Raw genomic sequence first — 23896 nt, 5'->3', positions numbered from 1 at the left:
TAAATGGAATATCAATCTTGGTGCAGGAGCGACGGACATCCTATTGGTGTTAGGCGTGCCTTCCACTGGTCGGGTTGGGTGGATAATGTGGGCACCAAGACACTAATCTCTAAACGGCCTAGCTTTCTCCAGAACAGATTCGTCGAGTTTCTCTCACTGTCGTCTGAGCAGGAGCAGGGAAGAGACCAGCCAACCACGTCTCCGACTCCACGGCGTACTCTGCGATCTCTGGCCAAATTCTCATGCTCTTCCATTTCCACACTTTTTTTTCCTCCCTCTACCAGCCATCTACAACCATCATCCATCTGCTTCTTGCCTTCACCACCCATCCCAATCTCTTGTGCATCATCTTGAGATCGCCCTCCTCATTCCAATCCTTCCCTTGTATACCGTCTACTTTTGACGGCTTCTGTATTGTCGTCTCTTCCACTGTACTGTATCAACATGATTGCCTCACGTTTATCCCGAGCTGTAAGTCCTCAAATTCTCCCTCCGCCGGTGCCTACTCTATGTCTAACTCTTCTGAAGCTTCCACGCTCATCTCCACTTTCTCGCATCTCTAATATCCGGGCTCCTCGCTCCTCAATCCTCCCCAGATATGCCTCGACCGATGCAACAGAACCAACAGAAAAAGTCAAAGGCCAGGTCATTGGTATTGACTTGGGAACCACAAACTCCGCAGTCGCTGTCATGGAAGGCAAGCAACCACGTATCATTGAGAACTCCGAGGGTACTCGCACAACTCCATCAGTGGTTGCTTTCACAGAAGGTGGCGAGCGTCTTGTCGGTGTCTCTGCCAAGCGTCAAGCTGTTGTCAACCCCGAGAATACTCTTTTCGCCACAAAACGTTTGATCGGGCGCAAGTTCTCCGACCCCGAGTGCCAGAGAGATATCAAGGAAGTCCCCTACAAGATTGTCCAACACACCAACGGTGATGCATGGCTCGAAGCACGTGGTCAAAAGTACTCCCCATCCCAAATCGGTGGTATGGTCTTGCAAAAGATGAAGGAGACTGCCGAGGCGTATCTCGGCAAGCCCGTCAAGAACGGCGTCGTTACCGTGCCTGCTTATTTCAATGACATGCAAAGACAAGCCACCAAAGATGCTGGTCAGATTGCTGGCCTCAACGTCCTGCGTGTTGTCAACGAACCCACTGCTGCTGCCCTAGCTTATGGCCTCGAGAAGGAAGAGGACCGCATTATTGCCGTCTATGATCTTGGTGGTGGTACCTTCGATATCTCCATTCTCGAAATCCAGAAGGGTGTCTTTGAAGTCAAGTCTACCAACGGTGACACTCACTTGGGTGGTGAAGATTTCGATATTACCCTCGTCCGTCACTTGGTTCAGCAGTTCAAGAAGGAGTCTGGCATCGATCTATCCAACGATCGCATGGCCATTCAACGTATCCGAGAGGCTGCCGAAAAGGCCAAGATTGAATTGTCTTCCTCCCTTCAGACCGACATCAATCTGCCCTTCATCACCGCTGATGCGTCCGGTCCAAAGCACATCAACTCCAAGATGACTCGTGCTCAACTCGAATCCCTCGTCGACCCTCTCATCAGCCGTACCATTGACCCTGTTCGCAAGGCTCTCAAGGATGCCGGTCTCGCCGCAAAAGACATTCAAGAGGTCATCCTCGTCGGTGGTATGACCCGTATGCCCAAGGTCACCGAATCCGTCAAGAGCATCTTTGGCCGCGACCCTGCCAAGTCGGTCAACCCCGATGAGGCTGTTGCCATCGGTGCTGCTATCCAAGGTGCTGTTCTCGCAGGTGAAGTCATGGATGTTTTGCTGCTCGATGTCACTCCTCTCTCCCTTGGTATCGAGACCTTGGGTGGTGTCTTCACTCGTTTGATCAACCGAAACACCACAATTCCCACCAAGAAGTCGCAGATCTTCTCCACTGCTGCTGACTTCCAGACAGCTGTCGAGATCAAGGTCTACCAGGGTGAACGAGAGCTAGTCCGTGACAACAAGCTTCTCGGAAACTTCCAGCTCGTCGGAATTCCTCCTGCTCATCGTGGTGTGCCTCAAATTGAGGTCACATTTGACATCGATGCCGATTCGATTGTCCACGTGCACGCCAAGGACAAGTCCACCAACAAGGATCAGTCCATCACCATCGCATCCGGCTCCGGTCTCTCTGATTCGGAGATTCAGAACATGGTTGACGATGCCGAGAAATATGGTGCCCAAGACAAGGAACGCAAGTCTGCCATTGAAGCTGCCAACCGTGCCGACAGCGTCCTCAACGATACTGAGAAGGCTCTCAAGGAGTTTGAAGACAAATTGGACAAGACTGAAGCAGACACAATCAGAGAGAAGATTGCTACTCTTCGTGAATACGTCGCCAAGAACCAGACTGGCGAAGGCACCGCCACCGCCGAGGAGCTGAAGGCCAAGATTGACGAACTCCAGACCAGCGCACTCACCCTCTTTGACAAGATGCACAAGGCTCGTGAGGAGGCCTCGCAGTCTCCTCCCCCAGGAGGTGATGCTGGTTCTCAACAAGGCGGCGAACAAAAGCCTTGAACTTGAGCGACATCTCGATGTCCATTCAGCGCGCCGTCAATGTATTTTAATGATATCCCTCGTACTCGACTTTTTCTTCAGCACCGTTTCCTTGGAACATGGTCATTCTTTTCACTCAACTTCTACAATCATGGAGCGGCAGCATGTCCATGTATGGTTAACCCTGTGTCTCGCCAAATGGCATGAGGTGGGTGCTCAAATTGATGCGGCCTAGTATTCAGGATCTGGTGCGTACGTCAATTACGGCGCACAATGATTGCAGATTGTTCTGCCCACAGAGCATTGGGTAGAGTGTGCGTCAGACTTTGGCCATGTTCATGATGACCGTTGAGGATGTCGACTGGCTCACATGGAAAATTTGGTTTCTCTCTTATGTTGTATTAGCTACGACATTCTCGATGGCAGAAAGGAGTGGCGCAAGTGTTCAACTTGGCACGTTGACAAAAGCTGGCGTTTGAGCATCATGGCAGCGATGGTTTGAAGGCGGGTCAAACCTTGATGGGTGGAAATCGATGTAATTATTTGTACAGAAGCTACGTGGATGGACAAGCCAAAGGAAAGGATCACGGCTGGCATTACAGAACTCATTGACGGCTTCTCGCAGTGAATGGGATGTCACATGTACCAGTCGGATCCCAGATGGATTCTCTGGCAAAGATTAGAGAAAACAAAGCACAATCTCCCCTCTTATGAAGAAAGCAGACGGGCTCTGCCAGCAATCTAAACAAGGATCATCCGTAGTTGAGACGTGGCTGTAGAGTGTCGCCATGTAAGTGTGCACAAAGAGTACGCGCGAGAATGTAAATCACCAAGGTTGGATGACGTCCAATTGATCCTAGCACTTTGTTGGCGTCGCTAGCCAATGGGCGGTGATGTGTATACTCTCCCTATAGCCATCCATCGAGCCCTATGTGATGGATTGGTGGGTAAGCCAGAAGATGACAGATGTAAGACAAGTGTGCGAGGGTGTAGTAAAGGATCTGTTTTGGACGTTACAATTTATTTGTGATTACCAGCCGAATTGTTAAATACTCAATCAGTTTCGCGAGAGGCTCTAACAAGACAGCAACTTATTTCACTGGCAGCTGGTGTTCAAGTGGTCTTTGTCGCCGAATGCCACAATATAGGTATCTCCTAGCGTGAATCAAGGAGTACAGGCGGTGGGTTCCATCGAACCTCTGGCTTGATTCGGTTGCACATGGTTGCACAGCTGACGTATTATGCCGAGTCCCAAGCGTACGCCGTGCATTAGTTGCTCGAATACCAAGATTCGCCCCAACTCGTGCGTATACGAAGGTAGTATGTAGTATTCATATGTAGGAAATACCAGAAATAGTTCTCACCACGGTCGTTTGTCTTACATACCTAGGTATGATGTCTTATGCAGGTGTGCAGAAAATGGTTTAGTGTGTTGTTGTGTAAACGAGCACACAATGTAGTAGCATGCGTACCTACATATGTGTCCCAATCATAACGGCTACGAGGAACATGACCATCATTGGACAATAGGTACAAGTGAAGAGCTGGTGCCAATTGAACTTGCCTACCTCCAGTTTCCGGAAATCGAGTCGTTCCATGACTTTCCGCTTTGCAGATGAGGTCCCGACATGATTGTACGGAGTATGCCACGGAACTGAGGTGGTCGGCGGTTCGACCCGAGACACGAGCTCTAGGAGGCTGAGAATGATAACAACCTACATAGGATACGGGTCTAGACACGAGTCTTTCAATTCTGGGGTTTTTACGCCGACGCTACCACGGCTACTAATGGCACATAAGAGGCTGCCCAGTAGGCATATACTCTTCTTGAATAATGCCAATGCCGCGAACCAAGCCGCACGACAAATTGGATGTGTGGACAGGCGAGGTATCTGCCTTGGCCTTCATGGCGAGATGGTGCTATTGAGAGCCTATTATCTACGGAGTATAGACCTGGTGCATGATGGGTCGTGCTGGAGGCTCTTGCAATGTGCGCAGCATAAATCACGTTATGTGTAAACTTGCTAATAAAGTAAAACTTTGACGTGATAAATTCCATGAGTCATGGTACCAGCATTTCTGAATGATTCTGAACGATAAATTGGTATCTTAGATAACGCAAACGACGTAGTATTTTGGTAGGTAGTTCTGCGTGCTAATAATGTATCACGCATGATGCGATTGACGGGATAGAGAAAATGTGGAACCTCATTGCCCCATTCCGGATTGTCTTCGAACTTCCGAGGCGGATGGTGTCCAAGACAGAAAACCCGACTCCGGTGCATACAATTGGAAGACTTGGGCATCACTAATCCTGGGGAGGTCCTGTGGCCAATGAGCGTTCCAATTTGTCGAAATTCAGAGTCTGTATACAGTACGTGGTGCTGTGTTCAAATGCCTAGCATCCATATCTCTTCATGTGTTGGATAGACCTGTCGCATCTACCGCTTCGAGAAGGGGTAGGAGCTGATCATGATGCAACTGACTACTCTTGATTATGCAGTCTGCATACAAATATGCGTATTGTGTCTGTTTCATGAAAAGACCTCGGTGATAAGATCACAATACGACCTCGTCGGCAAGTCGAACCGGAAGTGGCAAAAAAAGATGAGAGGGAGGAGAAGCAAAAAGGCAAGGAATAAGGAAACAAATGTGGGGGTCGAATGATTTGCAAAGTCTTGAGGCTTTTTGGCTACCAAACGATGGTCATAGGTCCCTGCTCACTGGTCAGTACGGAGTAGGTACCTAAAGTGAGACCAATAATCAAGACGGTCCTAGTGCATCCGCGACGAATCGACATGTTCGTGGCCACCAGAGGATACCCGTGTTGCATATTGATTGTCCTCACGGGCTGTAGACCATCTTGGGTGATGCTAAGTTGAGGCTGTCGGAGTGGGACAATTCCACAAACTCTGGGTTGATAACGGGCGCTCGAGAGGAGAAGGTTCTGGCATTCAACATGCTCGACATCTACAGTATCTAAGTCAGGGGCACCGAGCACAGTGTTCAGAACGCCGATTATAGTAGCTTAGCTTGATGACGGCGGGCATCCGTGCGTGAGATGCTACGGCAAGAATTGTCTACTGCCGGACTCCGAATGGTGCCTATACGGGCACTACGGGGTACGTGTAAAATCCCCAGACACCTCAGCCATCGATTCAGGAGCCATCTTCAGGGATTCAAGGAAGCCTAGGGCTGTAGAAACCGGATTCGGTAAGAAGGAGCACGTGAGCTATATTAGGGCCGACTCCAGCAGAGGACGCCACGTTGCTCTTCGCTCGCAACGCGCACCATGATTCCCCTTGAAAGAAACCCAAGATAACCTGGAAGCCAGATGGTCGAATAGATTACAAGAGACTGGCATAACTGGGCGTCGCCGGCGTCATGGATTCATGGCGAAGCTCCAACCACGCGGCCGGAGTACAATAGCATCCTTTATTCATATGGTACTTTTATCCGACCGACCCACATCCCAGGCACAATTTGATAACTGAGATCAAGCTAGCAAAGAGGCTACTAGAAGAAGAAAGGTGGCATTTATGGTGGGAATTTGGTTATCTACCGGATGCTCTACACTTAACTTTAACTCCAATCGAAGATGTCTCGCCAGGATACGGGATGAGACGCTCATCTGTGGGCCTTTAACTAAGGACTCAGGGCCCATGGTCCGATCTAGGCGCGTGTGCAGGCGTCGCAACCTACCGCGACTTTGCAGACCTCACCTACGCCTAGGCACTTCCCCCCCCAAAGACTGGATAATGGGATCGCCCAAAGAACCGTACAGGCACCGTGTTAATCTACCTACGGAGTACACAGAACTTTGATGTCCTCAATTCGTTTGTACCACCTAAGATGACTGACGGGGCCAAAGATCAGCTGCTAAACAATGACTCGTAAATCCTGTCAATCCGGCATTCGGCATCTCGTTTTCGACTCGTATCAGGGATAGAGTCCGGTACTTTAGATTTGATAGTGCAACTGCCTTGGAGAGATATGTCAAACCCTAAAAGCTTTACCTTTGGAGTACGGAATAGGTGCCGGTGTCTAGGGATTGTGGCACTTGCTGTCCTAATTGCAGGTAAGTACCGCCGTAGATCGAACATGGAGCAGGAGGCGAATTCCGCTTCGTCATCCTCCTTTAAGTACCTTATTAGTAACTAATAAGGGTGGAATACTACGCATGCATGGATTCAACGATCCTCCTCACGTAATGATCGACTCCTGACCTGGGTTCCATTCAGCTGCAATTTGCCTCTGGGCACAACATGGGGACCTATCGAAGCGCTTCTTCCAACATGATCAAATATCTGCATGTTACTGGCTTTGGGTGATCCTACGGACATTTGCATCCTGAACCAGTATCAGACCGTGACATTCGGACACCATTTGCCAGCTGAAACTACTTAGATTGCGAATCATCATGCTGACAATGGGGTGTTCCTAATGGTTTCGTCCCAGAGGCAGATGTACAGTACAGGGGCGAAGGAAGCTGTTTCTTCTGCAATGCCCAAGCACATCCTCCGCCTCGGGGGTGGCGGGGCCATCACGGATACTCTGATCGCTACCTGCAGCCATATGGAGAACCAACGTGGCAACAATAAAGTCTCCAATTTAGGTACGTACCCAGGTCCGCCTTCGCCTGGTTTCTAGGCACGCACGGGGCTAGAGCACAATACCACCTTCATCATAGTAATAGTATCCAAATGTATGTCTATGCAACAAACATTCCTAGTCGATCCCAATCGCGAGTGACGTCTCACATTGAACCTTGTCGTGATTATCTTGTCAATCACTCAATGTTACATTCGTCTCTTGGTTTCTGTTGGATTCAATGGAGCCCACCAGTTTCAGGGTCCTCGATGTATGTATGAGAAAGGCAACGGGGCTACCACAGGTCAGCTAAGGTACAGAGGCATCTGCAACACCCCGAACTCATGTCTACGGAGTTAGGTACCTAGTTCATGAGACCCGTTAAAGTCGAGTCGTTTATTCTGCTCGTCGCGTCGCAGCAAAGTGCCAGTTGCAGCTGGGGGTACCTCGGCCTTAAATTGAGACTTATCTATCAAAAAGGTATTGTGGCGTCCACCGTCCACCTCAAAGATTACGAATTGCTCTGTGCGTAATACGTGGCCTCGTTGGTGGTGAATCTCCTGACAAGCGAGTACACAACTTAGGCTGGGGGAGGGGGGTATAGAGCCTGGCGCCCAGTGCCCAGTGCTTATTAGCAGGCTTCATGACCTCCAGGTGCTCTGCAAAGCTCGGACCACATTCTCTACTCCCGTAGAGATAACCCGGGCTTGTACGGAGTAGGTATTTCCCACCACCCACCAGTTTGTTGGCTTGCCTGTGCTCGCTCCTTATTAGCCTCCGCCTCTAGGGTGGTTGTTTAGGCGCCTTGTCAGCACATTGGTGTATCTTCAGTAAAGCGAGGGGCTGTGTGCCGCCAGTCCTGTATGCGCTTTACGTACTCCGTATACGGATAACTGTTCTTTGGCTTTAGTGCTGCTCCCTATTGGTCTCCGTGTAATTATCCTCTGGCAACCCTGTACAAGAGTTCCACAACTCAAGCGAACTCCCGTCACTGTTGACCATTGACCGTTTACCTTTTTTTATTCAAGACGCTCGCTTCCTCAAGCCTTTTGACTTTCGCTTTTCCTATCTCATCTCGAGACCTAGACCGTGTACACGCCCGGACTCCATTCATTATTGACACATACTCAACTCTATCCACCATTCCAATTGCCCAATTGCCCACTTGTCGTGTGGCTTGTCGCTTCTCGCTTCTTCACCCTTTTGCCTGTGCAAAAGTGAAGTGCTCATGCTCATGCTCACGCTCATGCTCACTGTACTACGTTGCGCACTCTTCACTATTATTCGCCTTGCTGACTGCACACTAAGTACCTACGACTCAGCATCCGCTACGCTTTCTTCACCTCCAAATTAATACCTTTTGTCCCTTCCTTTCCTTCTTCCTTGCTCCGTCCTCAAAGCTTTTTCCCTTTCCCCTCCTACCGCCTCGCCGCATTTCTCGCATTTCTCCTTCCTCGACAGAGATTTCAATTCACATCCAAATCTGAAATCTCGTCCTTCACTCTTACCTTTCCTTAAATACCCCTCCAGAACACCTGTCGAGGACAATAAACCACATCTACTTGATGAGTACCCTTCGTCCTCAATTCCTATCCTAGTCGCATCGACGCCTGTTCGGGCTCCTCGTCCGGACAACTAGTCGCCCTTCACAACCATGCTGTCCCGCCCTGTCTCCGATATCCGCAAGGATTTGCCATCTTCCGAGGTACGTTACTTGTTTCTTGTTCAGTATTTGTGTCACTTTGTCTTGCCTCTTGCTGCAACCCATCCCCCATCCGCCACGGTGGCTACCCAGAACCGCATCTCTGTGGGACCTGGAGCAGAGCACCCGACAGCTGTTCACTCCACCATCACAAATTTCCAAGCCTCTGTCAGCCCCATGCCGTATCAATGCGGCGACCTTCGTTGGGCCTTGACTCGACAATCAACCACATTTTCACGACTCGAGTTCAGCTCTGCAACCTGATCCGCACTATGTGGTGATTATGTGTTGCTCTTGCGACATGCAGCCAAAGCCCTCAAGTCCCAACCCAAAAAAGCCCGGAACTCGGTTAATGGGTACCAGTCACCCTGGCATTAATCTTTCGCTTGACCGCGTGTTGCACTCTTGCAGTGGCTTCGATCTTAGGCCGGATTTGGTCCCTCCAACACCCCTACTCCCGCCCTAGAGCCATCTAGGGTGCCTCTGTCTGCACCACCCTCCGCTATTTTGCGACCACATCTCTCGACTCAACCCTTGGCAACACTTGTCAATTCCTGCATCCCATCCTTTCTGCACCAATCACCGGTGTCGCCTTAAGTCATTCATCCACCGTCTCCTTCAACCACTATCTTTACCCTATGGACTTCATCATCTATAACCATTTTTGGTCTACCCCACCTACCAATTCCACTTCATGTTATTGGTCCAATTCATCTTCCTTGATTAACATACCATTCCCGCCTCCCGAGCTACCTCCTCCCTTCACTGGTCCCACCGCTATCATTGGCGCTCTTGCATCTACCGTCCACACTGACCCCTCGCTTGACCCTGTCACCTCACTTGCTTCTGCCCTTGGGGACTGACTGTTTCCTATCGTCCATTCACGTTACTCATCATGAAATACATTCTTGCTGACTATACCCCAATAGCGCCCGAGATCCCACTGGGGTTCTCCTTTTTCTCAACCGATGCGGCATACTTATCAACCTACTCAACATGCACGTGACGCCATGGAGGCTGAATCCTCGGATAGTGATGTCTCCTTGGGCGGTGGCGATGATAGAGGTTTGACTGCTCCTCTACCTCTACCTCCTCCGCCGTCAAAGCATGCACTCGAGTCGTCTGATGGCGTTCAGCATCGCCTTGACCAATTGTCAAAGGTTGAAGAAATGAACATCAGAAAGTATGATATCCTCAAAGCCAAGCGAAAGCGAAAGGATGAAAGAATCCGACATAAAAGAGACCTTCAAGATCGAAAGTGGGCCACTATCACTGAGGCTCGACGCCGTCGCGATGCAAGGATCGAGGCTCGACGCAAGCGAGAAGATGCTGCATTCACCCAATTCTTCGAGCATGATCTCGAGGATGAAGAAACGGTAGCTTTGTGCCCGCCTCTTAGATGCGCCGGATTTTCGTGACTAACATTTGGCTTCCAGAATCTCCGGAAACGACTCAAGCGGCTCAAGAGAGGTCTACCTCCGGACGAGTCCCCTCAACCATCTAATTCACGAATCGCATCAGCGTCCATGTCTCCCCCTGGCTCGGGTCTTTCCACCCTGCCGCCGCCTTCTAAGCGTCACCAGGCCGGTCCTCCTGGTCATCTGGAATCATCAAGCGGGCATTCACGACTTGCTGATCCAGCCAACCTACCCCCTCCGCACCCAATCAAGACAGTTGTCTCGAATCCTCCTTTCTCTTACTATCGATCCTCAGAGAGTTCCAGCTACTCACGACCTTTCCATCAATCTCCAGCGTATAGCACTCCGAGTTCCGCCTCGCCTGCTAGCGCGACAAATGGTCTGAACTCGACTTCTCAGAACCCAACCGATAGGAGCTCTCTTGGCCAGGTCTCGCGCTCTGATTCACCACACACAAACCGCGCCACAACCACCCGCTCTCCTGCCACACCAATCGCTAGCTCAAATACCCTAGCTCGCCCTGCAAGCTCCAGTTATGACACTCGCCCTCCACCTACGACAGGCTCATCTGGATTCGCTACCGTGAACACGCCCACTAGCTCAGGGTATGCCGCGATAAATCCGCGTGGCCCTGTACATCCAGCATCTTCACACGTGAGCCCACACATGGGAGCTACACGAGATGCAGACAGTCACCAGAAGACAGCAAATCAACAGGGTGTGGCACCAAGCACAGAGGGTTCTCGCTTCCATCCGTACAGCAGCGCAACAACAGGGAGTCCTTCCACCACAGTCACCGCGACCACCACCCCGACGACCACCAATAAACGGACCCCGTCCACCACTCACCCTTATCAAATGTCCGAAGCCTTCGCCAACAGACACCATCACTGCGAACGTGTCGATGTTTTGAACCGCGGTATCTGGACCTCGTATGGGGTTGGCGGTACACAAGAAAACCCCACTGGACCACCAACCGAGATGTACTTACGATGTAATCATGATGGGTGTTCTCGCATTGATTGGCGGACAGTTCATGGCCTGCAATGTCACATTGTCAAGAACCATGAGCAGCCTAAGGGGACCATCGGTAGTCTCGACAAGGCTCTCGAAAAGTATGGAGTGCCGGTCAAGGAAGTTGAGAAGCATGAAAGTGAGCATGGAAGTGGCTCAGCCGGCACAGTTGCCGATCCCAAGAACCATAAGATCAAAGTCAAGACGAAGGAGCAACTGAATTATGCTGGTAAAAGCACTCCCACGTCGCAAGGTGTTGATCTCCAAGCGAGACCTGCAGGATGGCGGCCAACACCCTCACCTGGAGGCAGCCCTCCTGTTACGGAAGAAATCAAGCGCAGCCCGCTTCCCGGCTTTACCAATGGCTTCAGAAAAGAAAATTTGGGTGCCACGAAAGACAACCAGGCCAAGCCGGTGTTGCCTCGTGTTAGTGCATCCCCAAGCATTACTACATTTTCGAGCATCACTGGAACCCATGTACGGTCTGACTATAGGTCTGATTGGCTTGGACGGGTCAACCCACCAACGTCCCATATTGAACCAGAACCCAAGAAGCTCCAGGGCGACATTGGATCATCGGATGGTTCTCGTCTCCAGACGCTACCCCCAATCTCGAGTTCAATTATCCAAGCCCCAAGACCAGTTGTCGCAAATGAAGCTCGCCCGTTGCTTTCGAATGCACCCTCGGGCCCGAAGCCCGCTGAGGCACCAACTGAAGTCAGCAGCAACCCACGGCCTGCTGAACTCCAATCGTCTTCGACTACCGTTCCCGCGACCGACCCCAAAGGACCTGTTGCAAGCGTGGTGGAACCAAAGAAAGAGGCAGGGCCGTCTGAAGTTGGCGTCCCCAGACTAGCCCAAGAAAAGGTGGCTGAACGCACTACTGGAGATGGCGACACTGTCATGACTGGGACAGAGAACAGTGCACCGGACAGACCTGATGCGCAGATGCCGGGAGGATCTGCACCCGAGAGCGAACAAAAGCCTGAAGAACCCACCAACGGGCTGAAAGAGGTAGCCGAGGACCAGTCCGAGACAATCGTTGTTGACGGCGATGCAAGCAAAACAGCTCCCAGTGTGGAGTCGAACTATGGCAGAAGAGGTCTCGTGCAGTCGCCTACATTATCGAACAAGACGCTTCCCGCGGTCACACCCGGCAGTACTGGAAGACGATTGAGTCGACGATCAAGCACAGCAGCTCGGCAGTCAGTCGAGGCTGGAGACCTGATAGAAGCAAGGGCTAGTTCAACAACTAGAGACGATGAAAAGGACGAAAAATATTTCAAGGATGATCGAGACAAGAGTCCTCCACGACGAGTTCTACGACGCGGGCGGGTGTAGGTTGATTGTGATCTATTCTTAATTTCCTATGCAACAGGATTGTCATGAGTCAGTATTACCCACATTTTCGAAGTTGGCATCGAAAAGTTTGGGGCTGCAACCATTGTTATATCGGGGTACGCAGGTGAGCCGTGTGAGCTTGGTTGGCTCTGGCTTTTAGCGGAAATGGAAACACGGAACATGAACCGGCTTCAACTTTACTTGAGAGAAGTCTACTCTACAATGATTTTTTGTTGGGGTCCAGTGAGTGAAGTGATCCAGGTATTATGATGAGCTCGAGAAGCCGATGTCTTGTAGACGATTGTCGTCCAGGAAGGAAGCGGCGTTGGGTTTGAACTGCAGCATTTGAACTTCCAACCATGTGTAGCAACAAGTCATTATGCATAGACATGGCCCGGTACAAAAGTATTTGTTTGTTAAGTTAGACAACGGATGATCCGCGTGGCCATGTCATTGGTGGTTTCTACGCCAGCCAACAAATAATGCCTCTACTGAGCTGGTATTGGACCCCCGTTCCACTTACGGTTGGAGTGGTAGATAGGTGTATGAAATCTTACACCGTCCAGAAATCGCTCTGGGATCTGATTGGAGACTCGAGCCAATAGTTTATACCTGACAAGGCTCGCATGGAATGAGGCACACGGACCTTTGGTTTCCCTGGTCCCAAAACCTTCCTCAGGGTCCAGAACCCAGTTTGTTCACAATGGCGGGCTGAGTCTCTGGGACAGAGTGACTGTATCTCCCACTTGGGCCTTGCGAAAGACGCTGTTGTGGAGATATATAGATACTATATAGGTGACTGTGAGAGAGATTGCCAGGTATAGAAAAACCAACAGGCTCAGATTTCCAAACCCCCCTTGCTTGAAAACACGCATTATTTATATACGGAAAACACACTACATCACGGCTTCCAATTCTACAGATTCTCAAATTACGACAAGGACACTGGACAAGATGTTGTCATCCACCTCATTACTCGCGCTCAGCCTCTCAGCGCTTGTCCATTTATCTTCAGTATGTAACATACCCACCATCAACACCTACCCTGACATCCATCCAAGTCACCTGGAAGTAATCACTAACCCGGACAACCAACCCACCAGGCTGGCGTCACCGAAGTGATCAACGGAGTCACCGTCAGCAACTGTCCTGGAGCCATGGTAGTCCAAGGCACCACTGCAACATATTGCTGTGTTGGAGGCACCGGGTTCAGCATGTCATTCTGCGACGGATTTCCATTCTGTTCAAGCACCGACACGGTGACCACCACTTCGGCAACGTCCTTGGCCACACCCACCTGCCAGACCACTATTCCTTTGAGTGCTACGAATTTTCAGCAACTCGTTGAAAGTGCTAGTCGAAGTCTGGCTTCGGCTTCAGGTTCAGCATCAGCATCAGCATCAGCTGCAGCGACTCCTTCGACTGGTAGTACGGCAAGTAGTACTGGTACTGGCACTGGCACTGGCACTGGCACTAGCACTGGTTCTCAGGCTCAACAGACTCAGAATGCAGCAGTACAAGGTATTAAAGTGTCTTTTGCGGCTTTGGTGGGAGCTATGGTTTTTCTGGCGGGTGGTTTGAGTTAGAGAAGACAAGGAGGGGGGTTTAGACTACTGGATTGAGAAACAAAGTCTCGAGTCAATAATAACACGATGTCATGGAGGTGGTCCTGGCTCTTAAATGGTAGTATCGTGGTTGCGGTGGGAGGTCTCCCGCACAGATCCACTGACCTGTCTATGGAGTACTATTAAAACTAGTAAAACTATATCCTATATACTCCGTACTCCGTATTCGTCAATGCAAGGCTGCCGCTTTTAAGAGGTTGGTTTCGCTCTGTACCAACGCTGCCGACTCTACTTAGGTACCTTAGTACCTAGTAGTAGTACCTAGTAGTCGACCCTGATCTCGTGACTTATAAAGGGTACTCATCGAGGTGCCCTCCCCCTTTTTCTATCGAGGCCTCCAACGTTTCTTGATTAACATCGGAATGTTCTAGGAACCTTTGGTCGTTGTCAACGGGCTGACCCAGGAGAACAATAGTGTTTACATAACATATCCATGGACGTAGTGGCTGCAGGAATCAAATATTCATCCATCGCTTCGTAACAATACATTATCTACTCTTTGTTTCGAGTAATTGTAGCAGACGATCCAGCTGTGCTTGAAGTGCGGTCTCGCGCCGTCTGCTCTCCTCTTCACGCCTCTTGCCCTCCTCTTTCTGCTCCACTAGTTGCCTCTCGAGCACAGCTAATTGTTTCCGAAGTTCTCCGGCGACACCGCCATTCCGAGGCTTCTTAAAAACACTCTCTCCAATTTGCTCTTGCCCAACTTCATCCGGGGAGGGCGCCGGTTGAGAGTGCGCTTCGCCCGGGTCGCCTGGGGAGGGAAGAAGGGCGATTGCTTCTTTGATTCGTTGGAGATGGCGTTCAGAGAACTTCAGGCATGCGTTGTAAAAGAAATCGTATGGCTTCCAACGATCTCCCCCTTGCTTGGCACTCAAACTCACTTCGTCAAGAATCGTCCGATATTTCAAGGCGCTAATCGTTGGCTGCTGGCGAGATTGGTCGTTTGGCTCTTGAGTTTTGATGACCACATGGTGGGCAAACATTTTCACAGTCTCATTGTCGTAAGACATTGACAGCCCAAGAGCTTTGCCATTGAGTGTTTCCAATCGGCCTGCTCTCCGGAAGAGATCGATGATGCCCTCGAGAGCAACACTCATGCTATAAATATTCTGCCGATCAGCGACATGAAGGCCTTGTTTGTCGCATTTGGCTTCTCCCGTGATGAAAGGGAAGAACATATCATCGCGGGCTAAATACTTGGATGGTAACCCAATAACGATGCCTAATTTCCGAATTTCTTCCCTGGAGAACTTTTTCCACTTGAAAGCAATTGTGGAATCCGGTTGCGGGCATTTCCCGTATGACGGGAAAATGGCTCGTACCCAGCTATCGTTACATCCTTCGACGAGGTCTTTGAATCCATCTTGTCCGCGAAGCGCTAAAAGTTCTGGTGCAGGGAAAATGTGTGGATGCATGTTCTTGACCAGCCATTGCTCAGATTTGTCTCGAGTCAATTCGAAGAATTCTAAGAAGGTAGATTCATCGAGAACCGAATTCGGAGGGTGGGGCGCGCTGATAGAGAGCAGCTCCTGGCAGAAATCCAGTTCGTCCTTGTCGAGGCCGCTTGCGGAATCACACATAAATGTCCTGGGACGCTTTCGTGAGACATTCCGAAGTCACAGCCTCTAGCAAATCGATCGACATGTCCTGGTGTGATTTCACCAAGCAAATCAGCGTGCAAGCTCGACATCACGCCTCTTTCTAAAAGAGCCCAAAGGAGTGGTAGGACTATATTACTCCGTAGTAAAGCTTGCCTAGGGTCAAGCCTACCACGTGACTCAGACATTATCCAACGCCAAGCATTTTCTACCTCAAGCGGAAAGGGAAAGCGCAGTTTGAACTGAGATTCTGCAACGACTTCAATCATCCACCTCGAGCCATCCACTGCAGTCTGCAGTCCTCCATTCGAAGCTACCGAGCTGGTCGCCTTTGAATACACGGCTCTCAGGTTGCTCATTTGAGCCTCTTTCCTCAACATGTGCCGCATCTGCGGGCGCATGGTCAAATGCATCTTTGACTCGATGCCCTCACGAGTGCCGAAAATGCCAGCCTCGACAAGGTCAAGGTCCGCATCCCACTCGCAATTGCGCCATGATGTGTGTGTTTCCATGAGTGCAAGCTGACAAGCTTCTAGATCTGTTTACCCTCCTCGCCACATTCGCTCTCACCATGTATCATCACGAGCTTTGGTCCGCAGCGCACTGGATCTGACGTCCACGACCCGAACCATTCAACCACCGACATTCCTCCTCCCATTCCGTGCGAAAAAGTTTCACTCTGCAACAACCACAGGTCAACAATCCGTGAGTTCGAAGCAGCAATTTCAGAACACGTCGCCGGAGATCCCGCCCACCGTTCTCCAAAGCACCAACCAAAGCACCATCAATCCCGCACCAACCGCCCAACAAGAGGTAGCTAGTGTAGGAACAGCCAAATCAGGAACGCTGACTAGACCACTCGTCCTCTCCAAGACGCTGCAAGACATGCTCCCTCAACTCCACGCTCAAAAGCCACACTATATTACAGCACATATCCACCGATTCCCGTATCTTCTCACCGAAGGCGATACTCTACGGCTACCTTTCCTGATGAAGGATGTTTTCCCCGGCGATATCCTCCGATTGAACCGGGCTAGCATTATCGGCTCGCGCGACTTCACGCTCAAGGCCGGTATGAGTAATACCGAGACTTACGATTCCAAGAGAACCGGCGAGCCTAATTATCTTGATGAGCGATTGTTTGAGCTGCGTATGCGGGTCATGGGCACGGAGACTGGTCCCATGATGGACAAGGAAAAGAAGAAGCGCCGGAATCGTCATCGTCGCGTCATTCACTCCAAGCATAGATATACGGTGTTGCGAGTCATGCAGTTGAGGGTCAAGGGTTTGGATGAGTTGAAGAGTGAAAAGGGGACTTTGCTCTTGGAGTCATAGATGGACAGACATATCTCGACAGACATATCTCTCTTCTTGGCCTTCACCAGAAAGAAGGGTTGTTTTGATCTACCATACAAGCGAGGAAGACGGTTGTTACCCATCAAAAGAATGGACCACACTCAGCACTCTTAGAAGCATTTCGTCGTCACATTTAATAGGCGAATTCGCCTTGTAGCAACAATACAAACAATGATTCTTTACAATAAACACCTCCAACAACTTCTTACTCCGCCTCTGCCGAACTTTGGTCAAATGGTCAAGAACAGTAGTATGACTATCACTAGGTTTTACCACTGCTACTATTCTCAGCCAGGAGGAATAAACGACTGTCCATCCATCCATCCGCCTTGTCAACTATAAGCCATGTACGAGAGCCGGTGACGGAGGCTGTGCCTGGTGTTTTTACCATGCATGCATAACAAAAACGTCATTTTATCAACAATGTCCCCGGCCCCCCTACCCAGTGCGCCATGCAATCAATCGTCGTCAAAATCAAACATCCCTTTGAAGTCGTCATTCGTCCCATCTGATCGAACTTCATGTGTTGTGCAATCGACCTTGCCGCCAGCGCCCACCCGCTACACAGACAGACAGACAGACACATGTCAATATATAGCTTTGATCATCCACAGTGCTGTCCTCCTCTGGTGATGGACATCCATGCAACTAGTTGTTCCTGCGTCTATCTCATCAAAGGTTTTTGTTGGTCCAAGACATCATCAGTACAGTAGTTTTCGTTAAAGCGTATCATCTCGAGGTAGATGTGACTGGAATCATCGTTTGACACCCATGGGGCCATGACTGGCACTGCCCACCCGACCGCTGGTTTTGCGGACCTTGATGTTGGCCTCGACACCTGCGCGGCGCGGTGATTCTCTTAGAGATCGGGTCTTGGACACGCTCATCGCACCCATACCACTGGCGGACCGTGGTGTCCGGGGTCGATTGCCGTTCTGACCCTTTTCAGACCTGGTGCTGAGCTTGAGGTTCTCTTGCTCCTGAGCAAGTTCATCCCAAATGGCATTGGTGTCTTCAATGACCTGGAAGTCCATCTCCGCACCATCCTCATAGATGCCCATGCCACCAGCAACATCAAATGTTTTGGTCGTGGTGGTCGTGGTCGTTGTGTAGGACACGCTTCGGGCCTTTCCTTTGCTGCTGGGACTTCTACTGTGGCTGCGTCTCGCGGCGGCTCTCTGCAGTGTTAACTCTTCTTCACTTTCAGCACCGTTCAGACTCTGCCGATGAGACGTCTGGGAAGCGCCGTCCTTGATGTGCATCGAGTTTGACGTCGATCGTGCGTATGGATGATGTCTAGGATCCATGCGAGCATATTTTCTCGGCTGACCGGGGGTTGGGGCGGGAAGATTCTCGTCTTGGGAGGAAGCGTTGCTCACATCATTGCCGTCAATCTCGCCGAGGGCAGATCTTTGGGCACTGGACCGTGTTGGAGTGGCGCTGTGTGTGGCGCTGGACAGACGCATTGGTGTCTTTGTCGACATTGTGCGAGGGGTGGATGGTTTGGCCAATTCCATCTTCAGTTTCCACTGGTCTTCAAGATACCACTCTCTGAACTGGTTCTGGTTCAAGTGTAGCCAGTGCTGTTGAGGACCAACCACCATACCGGGCCGCATGAAACGCATGAACGCGATGACCTCGTTTGCGGTAAATCCGTGTCGGTAAATCAGATATGCACCAATCAAACATCCTGTTCGACCAAGTCCTGCCTTGCAGTGGACAGCAATGCTCTTGTTCTTCGCGATCATGTCATGAGCAAGCTTGATGAACTTGCGAACCACAGGCAGCGCGGGGCATGTGCCATCTTCAAAGATCATATCAATGTGTTGAATGCCCAAAGCGGTAAAGTAGGTCGGACAGTACAACTCCGAGTTCAGGCGCACGACTAGACCGACATCCTTTTGCACGAAGTGAGTCAAGACATTCTTGAAGGGCTGACCAATCCTGGCGTTCTTGATCTCCGGGACGCAAGATGGTAAGGTGGCATAGGCGGGAGAAGTGATTGGGATGGGAGCGACGGGCTCGGATTGAGGCGATGCAAATGCGACAAATTGAGGTGAGACCCAATTGAAATCACCCATGTCCACTCGCTCATAGCGTTCATACCTGCAGAGGGCAAATTAGCCAGGGGTTGACTTATTCAATGCGCGCAAACATACTCTTCAAGATTGAATTCCTTCAGTTGACAAAGATTCTCTTCCTTGGCTCTCCACACACCATAGACGACATCTTGAATATTCAGAATGAAGTCTGCTTGACTATACCCAGCGTCTCTGAAGGGCATATAGGGAGGGTCGGCTTGCGCGATAGGGGCGAGGGCGAGATGTGGAGGCCATGCTTGGATGAGTACCATATAACAAGCTACCAAGCATGCAGCGTTTGCTCGGCTTCTGGCGTCGGCCCTCGACCAAAATACGACGGCTTTGTCATTGTTTGCGGGGTCACCAAGTATCTCGTGAAATTGAACTGCAAATCTATACAAATGGCCAATATGCAGCGGACCGAAATCGGCATGGAAAGCATTGTAAAGAAGAGTATCGTCAATTGTGAAGTACACTGGAGGCGGGCGCAGTGATGGGGCAGTAGGTGTGGATTGAGGTCGGATGGACTTCTTGTGAGGAGACCTCTTTGCTTGTGTCGCAGGATATGGGAAGGGAGTATGCTCATTGGGAGGTTGACTGTATGAGGCTAGGTATAGTCGATCTAAATGCGGGTAATCAGTCGCGTGCGCAGGTTGTTGAGCGGTCAGTCAATCATACCTTGGATATATTCAATGACTTGACCGTAACTGGCAGAATGGCCCATGGTAGGCGCCATTACTGGTCGGTCTGACGGGTGAGAGAGGGATGTGAGAAGAGATAGGAGTCGAAATGGGCCAACAAACAAGTCTTGCTAGCTTGAGGCAAAGTGAATAAAGTTCCAAGAGTGGGATGTTGTGGTTATAAGAGTTGCATGTCCAGGACGAAGACTTGGGCAATGGTAACGAGGAGCGGCTTAAGAATGGAAGAATACAACCGAGCGTTGAATGAAGCTGAGAATGATGGATGGGAAGAGGTAGAGTTGATAGCAGTGGTAGTGGTAGTGGTAATGGAAATGGAATTGTAGGGACGGACGGTAGATGTACCTTGTGAGAGGTGGTGAGTTGCAGTCGATGGTCCAAGTTGAATCTGTGTTGTTTTAGTTGCCCGTTACCCAGCAACAAACAACCGCTATACTCAATCCGGAATAGCGGCATATCCCCACCAACATCCCTCGTCGCATCACATTCGCCATCTTTTTTCGCCTCTGACGCTTCGCACTCGTTGACACACACCCCTGCATCAAGCTTGTTGGAAAACCCGCACACAGGACACCCAGGACGCCCCTCGGCCCTTTGTCTCCTTCGTCTCTCCCTCTTGCTGTCATCACTCGCCCGCCCCCACCTCTTGTTTCTCATCGCAACCAAACCTCGTCCCACTTACGAACCAAAGCAGTCCAGGTTCAGATTGACCAGCTGGATCGAGACAGAGATCTCATCTCCTGTCTTGTGCAAATAATCCGAATCTTGGTCGCTTGTGCGGCCCCATCCTCAACCACCAGAGCCTGTCTCCAAGTACCAGAGCCTTGGGATGTTGCTATCTTGGTTCCCCCAGCCTCACTAATTAGACCGATCAAACATTAGTCCAGCTCGCCTACCTGGCTATTATTGGTCCAATCATCGATCATCATGGCTTCAATATCCGACTCTGAATTTCCCTGTTCATTGTATGACGCCCTTGACTACGGTCATTTTATCCAATCCTCGTCAACTCAAAAGCTAAGTGGACACATGCTAACTTTGACATCGTGTCGGTGATTTCAAGAATAATTCACACTCCCCTCCTAAATCACCGCCTAGCTTCCACCGCTCTACTCGCACTACAAGTTGATGCCGAACTCTCACCACTGGTTCGCCGCCGCCTCACCCTGGTGGCACCTTCAGAGGCGACAGATATGACGACGTCTGTAGATGACGCACCAAACCGACTCGACGACGAATCCACAACAATCTTACGCACAGAATACCGGGCTACGACCAATCGAATGTTGCGTGTGGCGGTTAATGGGTATATGGAGTCTCTCGGTGTGGTGTTGCATATCATGCAGGAATTGGATGTTGATGTTCTGGAGCAGAGGCAATCGTGATATCAAGCGAATACTGATTCGGCGACGACATATCGACTACGCCTTGGCTGAAATGGGACATTTTTGCATCCTATTCTACATAATATATTCCGATACCCCGATACCCCAATATCCTGACAATACCTGTACAGGAGACAGTCATTCAGGACTGTCAAGCATCTTGGGCAAAGGTCACTTCGCCTTATCCAAGAACATGCTTCGTAAGAACTACCTCTTACTTTTTTTCCTGGCGGATCGACTCTTGACCAGTGCAATCTTAACGGATTCACTCTTGATCTGTACTTTCCTAACGGATCGACTCTTGATCCGCATTTTGTCAGCTGATCCATCAATCTCGCGTAGATTGATATGCCTGAACCACACATCCTTGACCTGGGAGTTGAAGGGTGTAACAACGGGTAATTCAAATTCTGTGAATGCACCCGGAACGTCTAAACGACTTCGGGCGTCAGTGTTGAATGGCTTTCCATCGATGCTGCGCTCTAGTCCCACGGCCGAACCCTCAAAGCTGAGCATTCCAAACGTCGCGTTAAAGCAAGTTGGCGCCATCTTAGGCGATGCCTTTTTCTTCTTCACCTCGACTTCGACTTTGTCCCCGCCTTCGGGGTTGAGACAGGTCCCAAAAATACAAACTGACCTATCCGGGTGATGGTTCTTTGACACTATAGCAGAGCGGTGATATGGGCTGAATGGCGAGAGTTTCGGGTTCGAGACGAGAAATTGGATCGTACTTTCCGCTGGCAACATGCCTTTGAGTTTGACTTCGCCCTCCATCTCCTCGTTGTCCAGCATGTCCATATCGGGGAAACTCGAAACCTCGGGCGTCTTCCCATAGTCGATCGCCGGATCTAGCGAGAGAAGCCCTTTCTTTTTTCCCCACCCACCGCCACCACCTGTAACTTTGAATAGTCTTGCTTTGCCCGGAAAACTCCTGAGGCCACCATGCAAGTCATACGGACTGTCTTCGTAGCTTGCTGCACTCTCTGGCCAAACGTAGGCGTAGATTCCCAACGGACTATTGTCCGCAGCTTTCGGGTGATCGGTCAAATACTTCGAAACTGCCTTTTCGAGCTCGGTCGAAGCAGGAACTGCAACACCGTCAACTTCGATTGCGGCGACAACATTGCCCATGACATTCAGGATTTTGCGTGGCGGTGTCAAGGCTTCGCATGGGACTGATATAAAGGTTCTTGGAGATCGCGGGTGGGTGAGGGGGATGACGGAGGATTGTAGAGGGATTCGCTTCTGATGGACGACGACAACGGGCTTAGGGTCGAAGACGCGAGTGGCTTTTTGTGGACTTTCCTTCAACTTTACATCCCAGGTGTCTTCAAAAAGTGTTGCTCGGGTACCATTGACAAAGACGGTATTCGCCACTGGAAGTTGAACATGAGAAGCCAACATATGACTTTCACGAATAGGGTCACGAAAGACTCGGGTGATGAATTGGAGAGTATAATGATCTTCGTTGTCGTCGTGCTCCTTTGAAGGCGTCGACATGTCTTCTATGCTTTCACCGCTAATTAGGATAGAAATGCCCTCTGCGGGAGAAAGAGACTGCGGGTAGAGAGAAAAATCAGGCAAGGCATCAACAACAGCTGCGATTGTCTTGATTTCATTGGGCCCTCGATCTGTGTGTTGGTTGGAACTAAAAACCCGTTTCAACACATCCTTTAGGAATCGACGTTGATCGAGGAGATGTACTTGAGATGGGGTCGCAAGAAAGACAAGGCTCCGGATAACGAAACGCTGACTCGGAGGGAGATTTTCCAGAATAGTCTGTTTACTCTATTGCCGTGTACAAAGCACGTGTTAGCTTACGAACCTAAAAACCCACTGCACAATTTCGCTAGAGTTGTATGCTTACCACTCTGTTCTTGCCGTTAGCAATCCAGGTGAAACCCAGTCGTGCTTGTCCAGAAAACTTATATCTCAGCCTCATGAGCTTACGGTTGAAAAAAGGCATCTCCCTTCTTTCATTCCAAGGATTTTGGTACTGGGGAGATACTTCTGGTGTTGTGAGATCACTGTTGGAAGTATCCGCATATGGCACGTGGTTTGACGCTGACTTTGCTAGGGCTTCTATTCCATGTCGTATGGCTGGGCGCCGCCCGCCACCAGAAATGAGCTGGCCACGAGGGATACATCTGTAGAACATTGTAAGACTGTCGGCAATTAACGATGAATTATGGCTGTTACTGCATCTTCGCTCGAGCGAGACGCAGCCTACCCAATGCCTTTGCAAAACCAATAGGTAATGAATCAGTCGGATTCGGCTAAGTGGTGACTAGCCTTTGATAAAAAGGTGTAAAAGCATTGAAGAAGAAGTCCAGCATTTCAGTCGACGTTTATGATATATACGGGGTCAGACCCGTCATTCTCGTCATTTCCTAACTGACCAGAGAAGACTATGATATCACGTGATATGGCTCTCAACTCACTTTGATCACCAAAGACACAGGTCGACATCAACTTATATTTCTGCTATTCATATGCCTAGGACAGCGTTTATCATCACAATAGCCTCATAGTTATCTTATCATACGTGCGTTTGGGTTTTAACCATACATCTAGTCA

The 23896-nt window shown here is 50.2% G+C and overlaps 7 protein-coding genes across 9 annotated transcripts; 4 read left to right on the top strand and 3 right to left on the bottom strand.

The window, feature by feature from the left end:
* The first annotated feature begins 231 nt into the window (after positions 1–231).
* PV10_01398 (hsp7-like protein) lies at positions 232–3477 on the top strand. The gene is made up of 2 exons (XM_016365609.1): positions 232–471; positions 529–3477. The coding sequence occupies exons 1-2, from the start codon at positions 445–447 to the stop codon at positions 2530–2532; spliced, it is 2031 nt and encodes a 676-aa protein (XP_016229258.1). The 5' UTR covers positions 232–444; the 3' UTR covers positions 2533–3477.
* A 4837-nt stretch (positions 3478–8314) lies between these two features.
* On the top strand, positions 8315–13213 carry PV10_01397. Of its 3 annotated transcripts, none has more exons than XM_016365606.1 (3): positions 8315–8806; positions 9733–10179; positions 10240–13213. In XM_016365606.1, exons 1-3 carry the CDS (start codon positions 8756–8758, stop codon positions 12574–12576), a joined length of 2835 nt encoding a protein of 944 aa, XP_016229255.1. In that variant the 5' UTR covers positions 8315–8755; the 3' UTR covers positions 12577–13213. The 3 variants fall into 3 exon arrangements, with proteins under 3 accessions (XP_016229255.1, XP_016229257.1, XP_016229256.1); XM_016365608.1 differs by having other exon boundaries at positions 9167–10179; XM_016365607.1 differs by having other exon boundaries at positions 8315–10179.
* Positions 13214–13413: 200 nt separating this feature from the next.
* PV10_01396 (uncharacterized protein) lies at positions 13414–14256 on the top strand. The gene is made up of 2 exons (XM_016365605.1): positions 13414–13590; positions 13680–14256. Exons 1-2 carry the CDS (start codon positions 13531–13533, stop codon positions 14160–14162), a joined length of 543 nt encoding a protein of 180 aa, XP_016229254.1. The 5' UTR covers positions 13414–13530; the 3' UTR covers positions 14163–14256.
* Positions 14257–14617: 361 nt separating this feature from the next.
* PV10_01395 (uncharacterized protein) lies at positions 14618–15781 on the bottom strand (the record flags this gene model as incomplete). Its single annotated transcript, XM_016365604.1, has 1 exon — positions 14618–15781. The coding sequence occupies one exon, from the start codon at positions 15779–15781 to the stop codon at positions 14690–14692; it is 1092 nt and encodes a 363-aa protein (XP_016229253.1). The 3' UTR covers positions 14618–14689.
* Positions 15782–16061: 280 nt separating this feature from the next.
* On the top strand, positions 16062–17361 carry PV10_01394 (uncharacterized protein). The gene is made up of 2 exons (XM_016365603.1): positions 16062–16266; positions 16336–17361. Exons 1-2 carry the CDS (start codon positions 16178–16180, stop codon positions 17132–17134), a joined length of 888 nt encoding a protein of 295 aa, XP_016229252.1. The 5' UTR covers positions 16062–16177; the 3' UTR covers positions 17135–17361.
* Positions 17313–20242, bottom strand: PV10_01393 (uncharacterized protein). The gene is made up of 3 exons (XM_016365602.1): positions 19915–20242; positions 19315–19858; positions 17313–19261 (listed from the first exon to the last, which is right to left on the bottom strand). The coding sequence occupies exons 1-3, from the start codon at positions 19970–19972 to the stop codon at positions 17911–17913; spliced, it is 1953 nt and encodes a 650-aa protein (XP_016229251.1). The 5' UTR covers positions 19973–20242; the 3' UTR covers positions 17313–17910.
* A 1123-nt stretch (positions 20243–21365) lies between these two features.
* PV10_01392 (uncharacterized protein) lies at positions 21366–23487 on the bottom strand. Its single transcript, XM_016365601.1, has 2 exons — positions 23187–23487; positions 21366–23107 (listed from the first exon to the last, which is right to left on the bottom strand). The coding sequence occupies exons 1-2, from the start codon at positions 23475–23477 to the stop codon at positions 21527–21529; spliced, it is 1872 nt and encodes a 623-aa protein (XP_016229250.1). The 5' UTR covers positions 23478–23487; the 3' UTR covers positions 21366–21526.
* Positions 23488–23896: the final 409 nt, after the last annotated feature.

The sequence above is a fragment of the Exophiala mesophila genome, assembly GCF_000836275.1.
Source record: "Exophiala mesophila strain CBS 40295 unplaced genomic scaffold supercont1.1, whole genome shotgun sequence".
NCBI lineage: Eukaryota > Fungi > Ascomycota > Eurotiomycetes > Chaetothyriales > Herpotrichiellaceae > Exophiala > Exophiala mesophila.
The sequence above is the reverse complement of the archived record's forward strand: the minus strand, read 5'-3'. Positions and strand labels throughout refer to the sequence as shown.

What these genes read in the sequence shown, in the direction of transcription:
- PV10_01398 (XM_016365609.1), top strand. Translation starts at nt 445, where the DNA reads ATGATTGCCTCACGTTTATCCCGAGCT. An exon ending in CCTCACGTTTATCCCGAGCT is followed by an intron (nt 472 to 528) that starts GTAAGTCCTCAA and finishes ACTCTTCTGAAG; the next exon opens with CTTCCACGCTCATCTCCACT.
- PV10_01397 (XM_016365606.1), top strand. Translation starts at nt 8,756, where the DNA reads ATGCTGTCCCGCCCTGTCTCCGATATCCGCAAGGATTTGCCATCTTCC. An exon ending in AGGATTTGCCATCTTCCGAG is followed by an intron (nt 8,807 to 9,732) that starts GTACGTTACTTG and finishes ATACCCCAATAG; the next exon opens with CGCCCGAGATCCCACTGGGG. An exon ending in ATCTCGAGGATGAAGAAACG is followed by an intron (nt 10,180 to 10,239) that starts GTAGCTTTGTGC and finishes TTTGGCTTCCAG; the next exon opens with AATCTCCGGAAACGACTCAA.
- PV10_01396 (XM_016365605.1), top strand. Translation starts at nt 13,531, where the DNA reads ATGTTGTCATCCACCTCATTACTCGCGCTCAGCCTCTCAGCGCTTGTC. An exon ending in CGCTTGTCCATTTATCTTCA is followed by an intron (nt 13,591 to 13,679) that starts GTATGTAACATA and finishes CCAACCCACCAG; the next exon opens with GCTGGCGTCACCGAAGTGAT.
- PV10_01394 (XM_016365603.1), top strand. Translation starts at nt 16,178, where the DNA reads ATGTGCCGCATCTGCGGGCGCATGGTCAAATGCATCTTTGACTCGATG. An exon ending in CCAGCCTCGACAAGGTCAAG is followed by an intron (nt 16,267 to 16,335) that starts GTCCGCATCCCA and finishes ACAAGCTTCTAG; the next exon opens with ATCTGTTTACCCTCCTCGCC.
- PV10_01393 (XM_016365602.1), bottom strand. Translation starts at nt 19,972, where the DNA reads ATGGCGCCTACCATGGGCCATTCTGCCAGTTACGGTCAAGTCATTGAA. An exon ending in AGTCATTGAATATATCCAAG is followed by an intron (nt 19,859 to 19,914) that starts GTATGATTGACT and finishes ACCCGCATTTAG; the next exon opens with ATCGACTATACCTAGCCTCA. An exon ending in AAGGAATTCAATCTTGAAGA is followed by an intron (nt 19,262 to 19,314) that starts GTATGTTTGCGC and finishes TGCCCTCTGCAG; the next exon opens with GTATGAACGCTATGAGCGAG.
- PV10_01392 (XM_016365601.1), bottom strand. Translation starts at nt 23,477, where the DNA reads ATGTTCTACAGATGTATCCCTCGTGGCCAGCTCATTTCTGGTGGCGGG. An exon ending in CTAACGGCAAGAACAGAGTG is followed by an intron (nt 23,108 to 23,186) that starts GTAAGCATACAA and finishes ACACGGCAATAG; the next exon opens with AGTAAACAGACTATTCTGGA.